Consider the following 17,068-nt stretch of genomic DNA (forward strand, 5'->3'; position numbering starts at 1 on the left):
ACAGTTCCTGTGACCTACAGCCCCCGTGTCCCCGCGGCCCCTGTGTCCTTCAACTCCTGTGTCCCCGCAGCCCTCGCCACCCCCACAGTTCCTATGACCCATTGCCCCCGTGTCCCCGCGGCCCCCGTGTCCCCACAGCCCCCGCAGCCCCCACACCCCCACAATTCCTGTGACCTACAGCCCCCGTGTCCCCATGGCCCCTGTGCCCTTCAACTCCTGTGTCCCCGCAGCCCTCGCCACCCCCACAGTTCCTGTGACCCATAGCCCCCGTGTCCCTGCGGCCCCTGTGTCCCCATGGCCCCCGCAGCCCCCACACCCCCACAATGCCCCTCTGCTGCCATCGATCCCAACGTGAAGTGGTTTCTCTTTTTTACACAGATGTTTCGTCTTTACAAAAACATCCCGGCCGGTTTAAATATGTTTAAGTGTGTGTTTTATAGAGTGTATCCATCTCGGTTCCGTTTGGAAGGAGGCCGGGGATAAATCGTGGGCGGATCGATAGAGAGGATCATTGGGCAGATTTAGTCCGCGGCCCTGCTCCGGCCGGCTGCAGGGCCACTGGAAGAACCGCCCGCTCCATTCGTTATGCTGATAAAGGTCCTCGGCAAACTTTTAACTGCCTGCTGTTTGATTATGGAGCTCAGGTCGCCGATTAGTTCGCAGTGTGTAATTAACAAAATATTAATTTCCCACACACTCGTAAGTCAGAGCAAATAATCTTCAGGCGTCAGTGTGTTAGGAGTGCCTGCCGCGTCCCTTCACTCGTGTTTTAATCAGGTGGCTCGTCTAGAAGGCTGCTCCCTGTGGACACTGCACTTTCTCGGTTTGGTCCCTCACCTTACCTCCAGGCGGCCTGGCTGCCGGTTGCCTCTCTGCTATGGGCATATCCTAACTTGCTCACGGAAGTGGGCAGTAGTCTGTCTGGACCAGACATGGCCCTGTTGGTGGCAGCCACTCACCTGCCTCCCATCACAACCACACCACCTGACACTGGCCTGGTGCCCAGCTGAAGGCTGCTGGATGGGGAGGTGCTGGGTGGGCCCGGCGGCTGGAGGCCTTGCCCAGCCTGGCCCGCGTGCAGGTGGCCTTCCTGTGGGTGAAAGGAGGGAAGCAGAGGCGTGGGGGTGAGCGGCTCCTTGTCAGGCACCTCTGAGCACTGGCGGCTAAATCACCCAGCGTCTATCAGGGAACCTTGTACTGCAGCAGGCTGTAAACAACCTTCCCGCAGGCGCACCGCCTTCCATCACCTGAAGGCCAAGCAGCCTCCAGAGGTTGGCCTGGAGAAGCGGGGAGGCCTGGGGTCTAATCATGCAGGGTCAGCCCAGAGGAGCAGGGAGGCCGGGGCCTGGGTGCCCATCCCTTGAGGTCAGCCCGGAGGAGCAGGGAGACTTGGGGCCCCATCCTGCAGGGCCAGTTCAGAGGAGCAGGTGAGAGAGTGTGTATGTGTGTCTGTGTCTGTGTCTGTCCATCCATCCATCCACTCGCTCCCGTTCCTCCCTCCCACAGCTCATGCCCTGGGGTGTGTGTCCGTCCGTCCATTGATCCACCTGCTCCCCTTCCCCCCTTCCACAGCTTGCGCCCTCATGCTGTGTGTGGTTTGTCCATCCATCAGTCTGTCCACCTCCTCTCTTTCCCTCTCCCACAGCTGACGCCCTCATGCTGTGTTTCTGTGTTTGTCTGTCCGTGTCCATCCATCTGTCCGCCCCACCTGCTCTCCTTTCCCTCTCCCACAGCTCACGCCCTTGTGCTGTGTTTCTGTTTGTCTGTCCATCTGTCCGCCCCACCTGCTCTCCTTTCCCTCTCCCACAGCTGGTACCCTGGCTGGGAGCAGGCTGAGACCTATTAGATCTGGAGATGGCAGCTTGCTCTAACTAAGAGGTGATTACACACTCCGTTGCAGGCCACGTCAGTCCTGCGTCAGGTTCAGCTCAAGCAGACGCACCACTGCCGTTTCTCCCGAGTGCACTTCTTAAACCGGTCCCTGTGCTGTGGGAACGAACCACACAGCCGCCGCGCAGGACGTAGGCCACAGCTGACTGCAGGGACAGCCAACACTGCGACACCCAGGAGAGCAGACTGTGCCGGAGCGGACTGTGCCGGGTCCCCTCCCACTCCCCCGGCCAGCTGTCTGCTGCTTTCCTGGACCCAGAGAGCTGGTTGCTAGGCTTCTCCCCACCTCCCAGCACCAGCACAGCCTGGGGATGTCCTGACCTCCCGGCACTTGCCCAGGCCTGGGTCCCAGGAACACCGGTGGCCAGCGCGGGCATCACCCAGGAGTCCCACATCTCATTTCTGTGTAGGTTAAAGTTAGATGAGCATCAAGGCTGATCAGGAGAAAGCTGCCCCTCTCCAGCCTTGCCCAATGTTACTGTAAATAATCCTTTTAACAAATATCAATTCCAAAAGAAGACAGTCATTTTGGACAATATCATGGCTTTAGGATAATTTCTGGAAGTTTTGGGTTCAGGAGACAGTCTTGTGGGCTGAGCTGGCTGGCCTCTGGGTCCCGTGTGCCCGGCCCACCATGGTCAGTGTGGCCAACGTGGCTGTGACCGCAGTGGCCTGGGGAAGGTGCTGGCTGGCAGTGGCCCGTAGATGCCTGAGATAGCGGCCTGGTGGGGTAATTTGCACGGTCTTGCAGGGAGGGCATTAGCATATAAATAGCAGATGCAGCGACGACCATCACAGCTGAGTACATTTAATTTTTAGTTTATAAGATAGAATGGGTTTTTAAATGCATAGCCATCAAGCCCGCTGAAAGACAAATGAAGTTTAAGTCCACTTGTCTGACGACGCCTTACATCATTTTTTTTTTATTTATTTATTTTTTTTTTTTAGGAAAGGGAAACAGACACACATAAAACTGAACAAAAGTGATTTCTTGGGTGAGAAGTAATTGAGATTGTGCGCCAAGTTAATTAGATCGTACAGAATTTATTTAATGGCCAGCTGCAGTCCCCGGCCGGGCGCGCGGGCAGCCACGGGGCTGCGAGTGGCGCTTCCTCTTCCCTGGCCCTCGCCAGTAATTAGTCCTCACGCCGTCCCCTCCGTAAACTGATTGCATTGTATATTTTAGCCGTTTTATTGCTTGTTTAATTATGATCGCAGAGGCTCATTTTTCTAAATCCTTTTAACTGTGGTAAGAATCAATTTGTGGGAAACCCGCCCGGAGCCCGAGACTCCTGTCCAGACGCCTGGTCACTGTGGGCCCCCCACTTGGCCACTTGGCCACCGTGCAGGACTCGGCGGGCCCAAGGGGGCCTGTTGCTACTAGTGGACTGGCCCCCTTCCTCCAGGACACAGGCCTTCAGGAGCAGGGTGCCGGCTGGGCCTTGTTTTCCACAGATGGGGGGTGAGGTCTGCCTCGATTTGTTTATAGGAAGGATAGCTCAGCCCTCACTGGTGGCCGTTCCTGGGGACTTCTCTCAGTTGGACATCATGGAAACTGTCTCCAGGGACAGCTCCCTGGAGAATGGATGGGTTTAGGACGGACCCACAGCCGAGAGCAGCCTCCTGAGACCTGCAGCCCCCCAACTGTGGCCTCCAGAGGACTGCCACCAGATGCTGCCCAGCGCTGCCATGGCTGTCCCCACGTGTCTGTCAGGACTGGCTTCATCTGGCATGGCATTCACCTTGGAGGGAAGGTTGCCTGGCTCCTGTTCCCATCAGGAACCATTCAATGATTCCCGTGGTTCTTCTTTCGCAGTGGAAGTGGGCCTCTCCCCAGCAGGGACACTCAGAGGGTGGTCTCGGGGAGACGTGGGCCCTGGTCCAGCGGTGTCCTTCCTGTACCGCCACGTGGGTGTCAGCCCCCAGGTCTCAGGAGTGCCCAGCTGTGACTGCAGGCCCTTGGGTCAGGGCCTCTTCCTGCCTCCCTGCCCTCCTCAGCCACAGAGATTGTGGTGTCCAGGGCCCAGGGGGGCAGCCTGCACTGCAGATTCCCTGACAACCGAGTTCACCACTCGTGAGCAAATGGGAGACTGGGGAACCTTCAAGCTGAATACAGTGGTGGCAGTGCGACCGGACTCCTCTGCAGGCATGTGAGTGGCCGCTAAGGTGGACAGGGACTGTTGCCGTCAGCTTGGGGTTTTCAGAGGAAAGCCTTTGTCAGAGGACCTCCAGGTAGTCAGCCCAAAGAAAAACTGCTTCTGTGAGACGAGGGCCGGTGGCCTCAGCGTGGTCACAGGCTTGCTGATGGCCTGCCCGTTCCTAGCCAGCTTGGCCAGGCATGGCGAGAGGACATCCTTGTCAGGACCATTTTAGGGACAAAGGGGCACCCAGGGCTCCAGGCTTGACCCCAGGAGGAAGCCGTCTCACTGGGAGAAAGGAGGTATAACTCCTAATAGTTAGCTCAGCAGTTAAATATTTTTAGGAAAAAGAAATGGAAGGAAAGTCCCCAGTGCAATTCAAGGGTGTGTGCAGGGGAGCTCCATCCTTTATGAAAATGACCCCCATATTTAAAATCTGGCGTTATGTTATGCATTGTAGCACCGGGCCCACATCTACCTTTTAGAAAATTAAAACACATAAATTCTGTTTAGTGTTTGATACGCAGGGCACGAGCCGCGAGCCATAATGCCGGGGAACCTTGGCTGCCTCGCACCTTTCATAAATTCCTGGGTAGATTCTATACAAAAATAATTTTCAGGTCCGCGGCTCATTGTTATTCAAACGTGATTGATCGTCGTCATTTGCTCAGCTCGGGAGTTAAGTGCCCCTGTCATTTCCAAAGAGTATAATTGGGACGTTTCACAGGTCAGCGGTGGAGACAGGCTTCCCTTTTGATCAGTGTTAGAGTGATAACAAAACTCACGGGCCCCGTGATTAATGTCCCCGGTGGCTCCCAGATGCACCGCGGGGGCCGTGCCCAAACACGACACATTTGCATCTGATTACGCGTCTGGGGCAGGGTGCTGACGCTGGCACCGCCTGCAGGTACAGCCAGGTGTGGCTTCTGACGCCCGGGAGTCCACCGCACGTGGCAGGAGGGCAGCTGGGGCCTGGCCACACCCCAGACCAGCCTGGGCCTCGGGCTCTGGGAGAGCTCTCGCTCTGTTTAGGACACGTCCCATCTCTGTGTGCATGTGAGGTCCAGTCGGCAGGGTTGAGCTGTTCAGAGTTTTGCTGGCAGATTGTGAAAGGGCCTGTCATCTGTTCTCAGTCGGTGCTGTTCTCACAGGTCTCCCCTTCTCGATATCTTGCGTCTATTGCAGGTTCAAGTCCAAACCACTGCAATAAAGCAAATATCTCAGTAAACAAGTCATAGGGATTTTGTGTTCACCCAGGGCACAGTCTTGCGTCCATAATCGACACCCATGGAAACGGCAGTCAAGAACGTGACGTATTACGTTGGGCAGGTCTGCAGGGACCTCTTTAACGTGCTCAAGATTAAGGCCAATGCAGCTGACCAATGCTGTCTAGAGTATTTTCATTTGCTCCGTGTGCATGTGAACCTTGAACAACGAGTAAGGAGACCGAGAGAGAATTGCTGTCTTTGAACTGTGGTGTTGGCGAAGAGTCCTGGCTACCCCACGGACGGCCAAAAGAACAGACGAATCGGGGTTGAAGAGGTGCAGGAGGCGAGGAGACTCCATCTCCTGTTGTGAGGAGGGAAATGGCTAGGGGTCCTGCTGGGAACGGTGGGGAGTCAGTGAAGGAGGAAGCCCCCCAGTGAGAGGAGGCTGCAGCAGGAGCTGCTGCGGTGGGCGAGCTGAGCAGAGGCAGTGCGGACGGTGCAGGTCGGCCCGGGTTCCTGTGTGCTGCAGGGAATCAGTGTGGACGTAGGAGTGCCGAGCATGTCTGCCCTCTGCCGCTTTGTACTCGGCCGTGACGTTGTTAGACGTTGTTAGGGGCTGACAGGCCCTGCTCACAGGTGTCGAGCAGCTCTGCCCTGGGGGGTGCTCACCGTTCAGCACGTAAGGACAAACGCTCCGAGTGCCTGTCACTTGTCGTCTGCCTGGGCAGTGCACCTGCACCCACACTGGGGAGGGCCTGGTGCAGCGGCTGGCCTTGTCTCTCCGAGTCTGCCTGTCCTGAGAACCGGGTGACGGCTGTCTTTATTATTAACTACTACATGGTTATAGGCTTCATAGGAGAAGTTGTTGTTAGGTGCCATCGAGTTGAGTAAGACTCCGTGAGGCCACAGACAACAGAGCCCATGCTGTCCTCTTCGTCGCTGACACACTTGAGCCCTTTGCTGTGGGCACTGTGTCAGGTAATAGGGTACAGTTCAGGGTCAGGAAAGACTCAGGAAAACGGGTCCTCTGATGGGACAGCTCCTGGGCCGTGCCGACAGGCAGGCCACCCTCTGAGCCCATGTCCGGGCCCCTTGGTGTCCATCTGGCCGTGGCAGTGTCACACGCTCACACAGCGCAACCGTTTTAAGTCAGGGCGACTGCTATGCTAGGGTGCAGATGGCTTGGTCACCTGCACCCCGCAGGTCTGGTACCTAATTCCTGTGAAAATGTTCACTGTTGCCTAGGCCGCGGGGCTACTTTACACGGGTGATATCGCTGTTTTACTGGGCACTTTTAAAAAGAAGTGTGCCCACCCGTTAGAAGACACGTGGGGGGGGGTGAGGTTGCAGGTGTTCTAATTTGTGGTTTCGTCGTGGACTTCTTACGGCTGTGCCCATAGACTGGCCACCCTCTGTCCTGGCCCCTTGGTCCTCATCTGGCTTGGCTGGCATTGCTGTGGGAAGCAGGAGGGGATGGATTCTTTCAGGAACCAGAGTGGCATTGGGGACCCCAGCACGCACCTCCTCCGGTTAGAGGGTGCTTAAGTCCTCTGCTGGAGAGCAGTGTCCTGGAGAGCGGAGACCCCGGAGTGGCTGGCCGGCAGGTCTGCATGCATGTGGAGCTCATGGGCGGGTTGTCTCCCTAGGTGGCCGTCATGGGGGACGGCAGCGAGGACGAGGAGGACGACTTTGTAGAGGTTCCAGAGAAGGAAGGTTACGAGCCCCACATCCCTGACCATCTGCGGGCAGAATACGGTGAGTGCCAGGGATTGAGGGGGGACAGGGCTCCCTGGGGTGGGGGTGCGGGTGCGGCTGGGACAGGCAGACCCCTCCCAGAGTGGGGTGGGGCAGACAACAGCCTAGGGCAGGTGGCCTTGGGGAGAGGGGGAGAGGCCTTGGGGAACAACCCAGGGAGGTGACCTCGGGGAGGGGATGAGCGGCCTAGGGGCACAGCCCAGGGAGGGGTGAAAGGCCTGGGGAGCGAGGGTCTAATTTGTGGTTTGGTTTGATGTTGGACTTTGGGGTATGAGAAGGTACACACATCCTTGATGTGGGGGTGGCCTAGCTGAGAGGTGCTGGTGTGGTGTGGAGCCCCAAGGCAGGAGAGCTGTGTGCTCTGAGGGTTCTGGGTAGGGCAGGACCAGCTGGAGAGGCAGGGGTGGGTTGTCCCTGTTTAGGGGTGGTTCCCGGGAGTCCAGGGTCTCTGGTTGTAGCACATGGCCTCTTCTGTGGTGCGTGGTGCCCCCACGACCTCCGCTCACGTCCTGCCGACACTGTAGGCCTTGGGCCAGGAGCATGGGCTGTGGGTGGACGTGACCCCCCCAGTGAGCCCTTCCGGAGGAGGAGCCCTTTGCAGGGGTGGGCACCTGCGAGGCACCTGGTCCTGGCCACCCGCCTCGGATTCCCAGCGGAAGCCCTTTGTAGGTTTGGGCACCTGCGGGGCACCTGCAGGGCAGTGGGTCCTGGCTGCCCGCCTCAGATTCCCCGTGGGGGGCTCCAGTGCACCCCAGCACAGGCTGCCTGGCTCTCAGCTGCGGGACTGTGCCCGGACCGTGGGTGGATGGCAGGCCTCCCGCCACGTGCCGCTCCCCGGGCGGGCACAAGCACACGCACGACGCGCACATGCAGGCTCACACGCAGGTAGGCACGCACTCATGCACGCTTCCTGCCTTCACGTGGGCACCGAGGCACGCGACCTTGCAGCATGGACTGGAGCTGCCCGGGATCTGCAGGTCGTGGCTCCGCGGGCCGGGGTTCCGCAAGCCGTGGGCCCCGGAGGGAGCGGACTGCTGCATCTTTCCTGGTGAACAGGTGATCGGTCTGTGCTGCTGCCCCTTGGCCAGTGGCCCAGCACGTAACCCCCTGCGCCGCCATTGCTCTTAGCTGGGTGTCCTTAAAAGGGCAGTGGACTCGCAGTTTTAGTGGCGGGTGGGGTCTTCCAGCTGGAGGGAGGTGTGGGCGGGGCTGCCAGACATAGCCCTTCTGCTGCTTCTGAGGTCAGGATTCCCACCTCCACCCAGACACCTGCTTACACGTGACTTGTCCCGGTGACACACAGGTTCCTTTGTAGGAGCGTTTCCACCCCCGTGTCCTGCACGTGTGCATAGTGGCTGTGCGGGGACGAGTGGTCACCCCAGGCTCCTCAGATGACTGATCGAGCAGGGGCTGCATGGGGTGGGCACCGTGTCCTGCACGTGTGGATAGTGGCTGCGCGGGGTCGGGTGGTCAGCCCCAGGCCCCTCGGATGGCTGACCGGCCGCATGGGGTGGGCTGGGTGTTGCACAGAGAGGAATCAAATAACAAGGCCGGGGCTTTTGTGGCGAATTAGACAAGTCGATTTGAGTCGGAGTCTGTAAGATGAAATGTAAATTTGTTAAAAGAATTTAGATGATTAGGCAACTCAAGTGTGAAGATATAACCCATTAGGGGTGTCATGCCAAATTAACATGACCAGACTTTTAACGACCTTCCATTTGTACAGGCCTGTTTACTCCTGCACCTGCGTTCTCTGGGGCCACGCGGCCCGGCCGTGGTGCAGGGGGACCTGGGCTTCCACCGGCCAAGCACCTGGGGGTCAGCGTGTGCCCGGCATCCAGTAAGGTGGCCTCCACTGGGCCTGCTGAGTAACCCCATGCTGGCTGCCTCCCCGCCTGTGCCCCCTTTCCAACGGGGGGTGCTGTTAGGACGGCTTCCTGCCCTCCAGGGCTTCCTGTGCAAGGTGGTGATGGGGAGGGCATGGTGCACGGACAGATGGACACCCCCCCCACACACACACACACACACCCCTCCTGTGTGAGGCAGCCCCGCCCCCTCACCGGCTCCACCTCAGCCTTCCAGACCCTTCCACCCATTGCCTGGACCTTCCTGCTCCATTCTGGCGCCTTCTTTTCCTGAAGTCTCCCTCTGACTCCACGCTCTCCAGTTGGTCCTTCCTGACTCCGCTTCCACCAGAAATCACCTTTTGCCCGGCTCCCGGTTTCCTCTGCCTCTATCCTAGAAGGGTGGCAGGTCCCTTGGCCAGTGTCCCCTGGGAGCCACTGCTGTGTCCACACACGTAGCACCAGGCCCTAGAAGGTGCAGTGGCCACTGTTCCCCACACCCAGGCCGACCTCTGCCCCCCTCCCGCTGGGCTCCTTTGTGTCCTCTGCTGGCTCCTGAAGAGGCACCTCAGGCCCAAGTCCACCCCTGCGCAGGGTGGGGGCAGCTGGGACAAGAGCCTGTGGGCTAAAGCCGGGGGCTCATGGCATGTCTGTCCAGACACTGTCCATCCCCAGTGGTGCTGCGTCCTCGCTCCCACCTCATCCGTCCAGGTGCTCAGCAGAGGCAAGGGGCCTGCCCACTGGCCAGAGTACCCCTTCCCGGCTGTCTTCCGGAGCCCTGGAGTGGGCATCGGCCCTCAGCTGGGAGTTCTGTTAGTGTCTTGGCATCGGAATGTTCCCGAGGACCCCGAGAACGTCCCTGCTCTGACGGCTTCAGGGCTCTTATCACAGACGGTGTGAAGCTATCAGCCCGGACTGGGTTCCCCAGAAGTGCCGAGTGTGATGTTTGATTCACCGAAGCACTTCTGCTGCTTTTCACCTGCGTCCACGCTCTCACTGTGGAGCGTGGCCAGAAGTAACTCGCTGCAGGGAGCTTGTCCTTGTGTGAGGAATGACAAGGGTCCGCCTGGCCGTGTGGTCAGCAGCAGTAATAAGACAGGTGCTGTTGCCTGGCTCCCGGCGTCAACCCCCGAGGAGGCTGAAGTACAAATGGGCAGCACTGGTCAGCCGCCTGGGGGAGGTGACGCGTCGGGACCCAGCCGAGCCCCATGGTGGGGTGTGTGGAGTGTCGGGGCTGCGGCCAGCAGAGCTCGGATGGAGCAGGAGTGGCCGTCTGCGTGCACCTTGGTAGCTGGTGTTTGAGGCTGACAGCTCTGCGGCAGTCACGCCATGCTGAGGCCCACACACGGAGGAGTCCCCGGGTGGAGGGAGGCTACCGGCTGGACAGCCCTGACTTGCTCCGTATGACTGTCCACCTTCGGAGGCCATGCCTCCAGTGCCCACTGCAGGCACGCCTGTCGAAGGTGGCCGGGGACAAGAGGACTTTGAGCACAGCTTCATGTGCAGCCAACATGCCCCTGTCTGTCAGAGAGTCAAGACCAGGGAAGGCATAATGCCCAGCTGCGGCCCAGGTGTTCACTGAGGTGTGGACGCTGTAGGACAGGGCAGCCTCTCTGTCATCTGAGGTGGCCCCAGCAGGCCCCGGGCAGCACACAGCAGCAGGCAGGAGACCAGCACAGGCACTTCAGGCACTGGGGTGCAGGGAACAAGACTAGGGCAGAGCAGTAGCTGCCGCCCAAGCTAAGGCCAGGGGTTCCCGAGAGGGGTGACTGTCCCATGTAGACAGAGGCTGCGGGCCTGCTGGGCCCTCTGTGCTGAGGTCACACAGCATCCACCAGGTAGAGGTCCCAGATGTGGGCTATTAACCTGGGGTCAGTCCCCGGGGTGAAGAGGCTTTGAGCAGAGATGAGGCGGGTCACTGGCCCCATGATGTCCTGGGTACAGACCCTCAGTCAGGGATGACGGTGGGTCGCTGGCCCCGTGATGTGCTGAGTGGGTACGGACCCCCAGTCAGGGATGATGGTGGGTCACTGGCCCCGTGATGTCCTGGGTGGGTACGGACCCCCAGTCAGGGATGTCGGTGGGTTGCTGGCCCCATGATGCCCTGGGTGGGTACGGACCCCCAGTCAGGGACGACGGTGGGTGGCTCCCCATGCCCCATAGCTTCATCTCTCAGATGTGTGAGAAGGGACGTCGGTGGGTTGCTGGCCCCATGATGCCCTGGGTGGGTATGGACCCCCAGTCAGGGACGACGGTGGGTGGCTCCCCATGCCCCATAGCTTCATCTCTCAGATGTGTGAGAATTCAGGGATCAGGCAGCGGCGGGGGTCCACTGGGCGGCAGGCCCAGGCCATCTCTCCCGCTGGGTTTCCAGTTCCCGTGGTGGGTAAATCATTCGGCTGCAGAAGCGCAGTGCTCTTTTTTGCTCATTCCTTGCTCTGAATTTGCACTGAGGGGCTTTTATCTTCCCCTTAATCCCACCATTTCTGTCAGGACATAATCTCTTTCTCGAATTTACATTTTAATTACAAGGCCAGCTGAACTAGGTAAAATCAATAATGGCAGTGCAGCAGCCTAACTTCGCAGACGGCCCCCCCATTTCCTCCCATCGATCGCCCCTCGGCACTGTCTGCACGCCCGCTGCCGGCAAGTGGGTGCTGCCTGGTCATTCAAACAGAAGCGGGCAAGTGGGGTTTGTATGGCTCTTTGTAAACTCGCCTGGGAGTGAGGTGCGCCCTGAGAGGGCTCTGTGGCGGCGAGGACCCGGGGCACAGGGGCCCTTGGGGCTGGCCATGGCGAGAGGCCTCTCGCTTGGCCATGGGTGCCCTCGGACCTCCTGGAAATGCTCACTTGCAGGCCCGGGTGCTGTCAGCTCTGGGGATTTTTCACTTTGGAAATATGTCAGTGGGATTGATTTTCTTCAACAGTGTAAGGACGGTGGGGTGTTTCTGTACCCAGAGTATTTACCCTGCTTTAACACGCTTACCCATCTTTTTAATGGTCTAAAACAACAAATCAATGAAAAATATATTTCATTCTTGTAACTCTTAGGAATTCTTGTATTGATCCTTCGGCTGTGATTGTATCTCTCTAAATGTCACATTGTTCACTTATCAGTCTTGCCTCCCCTCGGTTGGGGCGGGGGGGGGGTATGAGTGTGTCTGGGCTGACTATGTTGTCACCTGCCTCAGTTTCTTTGCTGAAATGATAAGTGGGAGAGTTGAGAAGTTTCTATAAGTGAGATGTGATTAGCATAATTGTCCAGTAGGCACTGATGTGGACCATGCCCTCAGCGGCTGGTGGACGACCCCACAGCCCGGGGTGGAGGCCCACCTTCAAGGCCTCTCGTACGCCCACTTACCCCACTGGATTTGGGTGATTTGTCCTCCTGGTCCATAAGGGGTGACCCCGTCCTTTTGACCCTGGGAGACTCCGCTCTTCTGCCAGTGGCCATGGCAGCCCTGTCTCCTCATCTTTGGTGAATGGCCCCATCCTCTTGGCCCAACCAATTGCCACCCTGAACTCCAAAACCTAATTGGTGAGGCTCTGACCCATTAAAGCACAGTTAGCCCGTGTTCTGTGTTCTGTCCACAGCCCTGGCCGGGCTAGTAGCCCGGCTTCCTGCAGGCTCAGCCACCAGAGCTCTCAGAGGCCCACTAGTTCTCCGAGTTACTCTGCTCTCAAATGGTTCTTATTTCCTTGAGGGAAACGCTTTAACAGAAGACAGAGTCACTGTGATGACAGTTTGAGGGCACGTGCCCTTAGTGCACACCATGGAATTTCCCAGATCTCTGAGTTCTCACTTCCTTTTTGCACAGTTCATTTTCAAGTCCATCTCTTTGCCTTTGCATTTTACTATAAGCCGCAAGGAGAAACCTCACTGCCCTTTAAGACTGTGCAGAAATCTCAGCCTAAGGCCCAGCTTCATTTACAAGTTCCGCTTCCACCAAACATTTGAATGTAATTCAAACAAGTTCTTTTCCACTGTATGGAATCTCTCTCTCTCTCTCTCTCTCTCTCTCTGACACACCCCCGTTGTGCAGCCACGGGTTCATCATTCTCTTATCATCCTCCATTTCTCAGAAGCATGCTCTTTTGGAAGCCCATGAATATTCAGTACTCTTGTCCATCACCGCAGCTCAGTGGCATCCATTCTTTTGTTGTTACTTGTCCAGCTTTCAGCTGCGTTGTAGGTGATTGGAAAGACCATGGCTTAGATCAGGCACACCTTAGTCTTTGAGCTGACATCATTGCTCCTCAATAATTTGGAGAGGTCGCTGACTGCATACTGTTCCAATACAATACGTCTTCTGGTCTCCTGACCGCTGGTAGCAAGGGTATTTATTGATAGTGAATCAAAGACTATAGTTGGGTAAACTGTATGTGCAGTTCTTCTCTATCCTGTAGGGTTTAGGAGCGGGACCTGACTCATTGGCAGCTGATTTTGTTCCGTCTGTATATGCATGAGAGAGAGAGAGGACGCTTGTGTATAAAGTGCATGAGCCGTCAGACCCAGGGCTCTCTAGCCATGGGAATTCAGAGAGCATCGTCTGACTGAGGTTGCCTCTTCAGATGTTATTGTAGTTTCTCCGTAACATAAACCTGATGGATTTCATCCGTTTTCTATGCATGTTTGAAAGGAATGTGTTGGGTAGAATGTTTGCAGTATCTAGGCTTTTTAGTAGAGTTCTACAGATCATCCATAATTAGCTTATTTTTTTGTCTCCTGGAACTGCTGCTTTGAGAACTGGGTGTTGTTCTGAATGATTCCAGATACTCTTTTTTTTTTTCTTTTTTCTTTTTTTTTTTTTGTGGACAGTAAGATCTGCAGAGAACGCACTCGGTTTGAATGCCTTCTCTTCTTGGTCCAGTGCTGCTCTGAGAGCTTCCGCAGTAGGTCCTCAGGCAGCAGGTCCTCAGGCAGCAGGTCCTCGGGCAGCAGGTCCTCGGGCAGCAGGTCCTCAGGCAGTAGGTCCTCGGGCAGCAGGTCCTCGGGCAGCACCTCTGAGGGTTGGCTCCTCCACGGATGACTGGTTAGCCTTGCTTGGGAAGTGCCAGTTTAGCTGGGTATCAAAGTCTGTGACTATCTTCCCTCAGTGCTTTCAAAGTGACCTTCCTAAACCACCTTCCGGCCTCACTGCTGTTGAGAATGCTGATGTCCAGGGAGGGTTTATTTCTTTGTGAGCCTTGGCTTTTTCTCTTGAGAGGTTTCCCCAGGTTTTGCTGTCTTGTGTGTAAATCTCATAGCCTGCAGTCCGTCCAGCCTTGGTCCGTCAGCCATGGTCTGTCCAGCTGTGGTTCGTTCAGCAGTGGTCCTTCCAGCCATGGTCCTTCCAGCCATGGTCCGTCCCACCATAGTCTGTCACCCATGGTCTGTCCATCCATGGTCTGTCCAGCTGTGGCCCGTTCAGCAGTGGTCCTTCCAGCCATGGTCTGTCCAGCCATGGTCCGTCCCACCATAGTCTGTCACCCATGGTCTGTCCATCCATGGTCTGTCCAGCTGTGGTCCGTTCATCAGTGGTCCTTCCAGCCATGGTCCGTCCCGCCATAGTCTGTCACCCATGGTCTGTCAGCTGGGGTCCGTCAGACATGGTGGCTGTCTCTTCTTGGGTGCTCAGTGAGCCCTTCCAAGTCCTCTGATCCAGGGATGATTCTAGCTCGTTACATCTTAGGCTGTTTTCTACACCCTGTTTACTTTTCCTACGCTGCTGGGACCCCAGTACTGAGGATGTCAGTACTTGTACCTCTCGACTTGAAAGGCTGCTTCCTGGTTCGCTCCCAGCTCAGTGTCTGGGTGTCCACTCCTCGCCCCGTTCTGCTCTGCAGCCCAGCCCTGGGCTGAGTCTTCACTTCACCTCTACTCTTCCACATCCTCCCCTTCCTCTGGTTTCTACATTCTGCTGTTCCCTGCGGCTTCCTGTATCTTTTGACGACCGTGTAACCGGCTGTGTGGAATGCCCTTGCTCACCTGGGCTGCCAGCTGCTTGTGGTGTGTATTGGTTTGTCTCCCTCCTTTCTTTATTTTCTTTTTAGCTTTTTTTTACTGATTTTCATGAAAATCTACAGAGACTTTGGATTTCCATTCAGTTCATTGTTGCACTTTTCTCGCTGCCCACCCCTTGACCCCAGTACACTCTTCTCTTGGAAAAGTGTAAGAAAAATTATTTCATTGTTATACAATCCCTTCCCCCAAGTCCACTCTACTATGCAGCTTTCGTTCTAGACTCCTGTCCTAACAAAAATACCTAATCACATATCCCTTTTAAACCATTTTCTCCCTCATCTGTTTCAATGCAGTATACATTTTTGAACCCATCTTTCTCAGTCTCGCCCCAACCCTGATGTCAGTCCTGTTTTACAACAGTGGTACTATGCAATATTTGTCCTTTTGTGACTGAGATACTTCACTCAGCGTAATATCCTCCAGGATCACCCATTGTGAATAATATTTCATGAGTTCCTTGTTTTTCAATGCAGAGTAGTATTCCATTGTGTGAATATACCACAGCTTCTCTACCATTCGTTTGTTGATGGGCACTCAGGGTGTTTCTAACTCCTTGCTGTTGTGAACAAAGCCGCGATGAACATGGGTGTGCATCTATCTGCTTGGATGTCAGTTATGTTCTCTTTGGGGTATATTCCCACTGGTAGAATCGCTGGGTCAAATGGTATTTCTACTTCCAACTTTTTGAGAAAGTGCCATACCACCTTCCGTTAATGGTTGCACCATTTTACACTCCCCACCAGCAGTGAGTAAGTGTTCCAGTTTCTCCACACCTCACCAGCATTGGTTGTTTGCTGTTCTATTAAATTTTGCTATTCTGACTGGGGTGAGATGATATCTCATAGTTGTCTTGATTTGCATCTCTCTTAGAGCTAGGGATTTTGAACATTTGTTCATGTGCTTGTTGGCCATCTGAATGTTTTTTTTGGTGAAATGTCTGTTCATATCCTGTGCCCATTTTTCAATTAGTTTGTTTACCTTTATCTTGTGGTGATCATCTATTTTATAAATTCTAGATATAAGTCCCTTATCTGACATGTCATTACCAAATACTTTTCCCCAGTTTGTGGCTTCCCTTTTTACCCTGTTGGAGAAGTTTTTGGATGTGCATAGGGATTTGATTCTTAGAAGGTCCCATTCATCTACTTTATCTTCTCCTGGTTGTAGATGTCTCCCTCCTTTCGTGTGCACTGAGTTCGGGGGTGTTTCAGCCTCCCCCGTAGGGTCCCACAGAGCTGGGACCACCCTTGGCTGCATGGCAACTGCAGAAGGGAGGACTCAGGACACAGCCCTGGACGTGTCCTCTGCTGGGTTTCAGGAGGCAGGGGCTGCCCTCTGGTGGAGAGTATTGGGTGTTCCGATCCACACCCTCGTGTCTCTCATGCCCTTGGCCAGTTCAGCTCCTGGACACCACCTGGCACAACAGCTAGAAAGGGCTGAACAGAGAGACCAGAAGACACTGGGAGAATGTGTGGCCCTCCGTAGCTTCTCTGAGAGATGCTGAAGGGGCAGGAAGCCTGTGGGCAGGCAGCCCAGAGCCAGTCCAGACCCCTCCACAGCATAGCAGCCAGGTCTCCGGCCTTCAGGGCCGGGATGAGCACCGGCCCCTCCCTGCCCCAGGAGCTCCGGGTGGGGTGCAGGGCTCTAAGCAGCATGGAGGGGCATGCAAGCTGACCCTTGTCTCTTATTCCAGGACTGGACCCCGTAGCCCCTGTCCAGACCCTGAGGAAAGGCCTGCCGGGGGCATCTGCGGCTCATGGCTCGCGCCCAAGTGCGAGGAGGGACGAGGAGGCATCGGACCCCACCTCTGCAGCCGCCCAGCTGCGACGCCTCCGAGACAAGTTGCCTCCGCCCCCACCCACCAGGTGACTCAAGTGCCCCTTGCCATGCACTGCCTGCTGACCCACCTGCACCCCACAGTGCACCTTCTCGGTCGGGTGCCCAGCACCTGCCTTGACGCCTCTTGGAAGACAGCTCGGATGATGCCGCAGACAGCCTGCTGGGAACAGAGGGTACCTAGTCCCTCTAGCTAGGGCCACGTGGGCCAGAGGACAGTGGGGCCGGCGGGGTGTTGGTGACAGAGGCCCTTTCCGCTCTGTCGGGTCAGGTGAGGACCAGGTGTTCCTCCTTGTCGTTAGTGCCAAGGACTAGTAGGCAGAGCTGCCATTGTCCCCAGACCGATGGTGGGGCTGGACAAGGCCGCCAGTGACCTCAGGTCTGACGGTGGGG

At 56.4% G+C, this 17,068-nt stretch overlaps 1 protein-coding gene across 1 annotated transcript in view; it reads left to right on the plus strand.

The window, feature by feature from the left end:
• Positions 1–17,068, plus strand: part of UVSSA (UV-stimulated scaffold protein A) — a 41,891-nt gene that overhangs the window by 16,908 nt on the left and 7,915 nt on the right. Inside the window, exons 7-8 of the mRNA XM_006893595.1 lie at positions 6,883–6,991; positions 16,533–16,704. Of these exons, the coding sequence (XP_006893657.1) occupies positions 6,883–6,991; positions 16,533–16,704 (281 nt within the window). The remainder of the gene's footprint in view (positions 1–6,882; positions 6,992–16,532; positions 16,705–17,068) is intronic.

Source organism: Elephantulus edwardii, unplaced genomic scaffold (assembly GCF_000299155.1).
Source record: "Elephantulus edwardii isolate Elephantulus edwardi_28Jun2011 unplaced genomic scaffold, EleEdw1.0 scaffold00129, whole genome shotgun sequence".
NCBI lineage: Eukaryota > Metazoa > Chordata > Mammalia > Macroscelidea > Macroscelididae > Elephantulus > Elephantulus edwardii.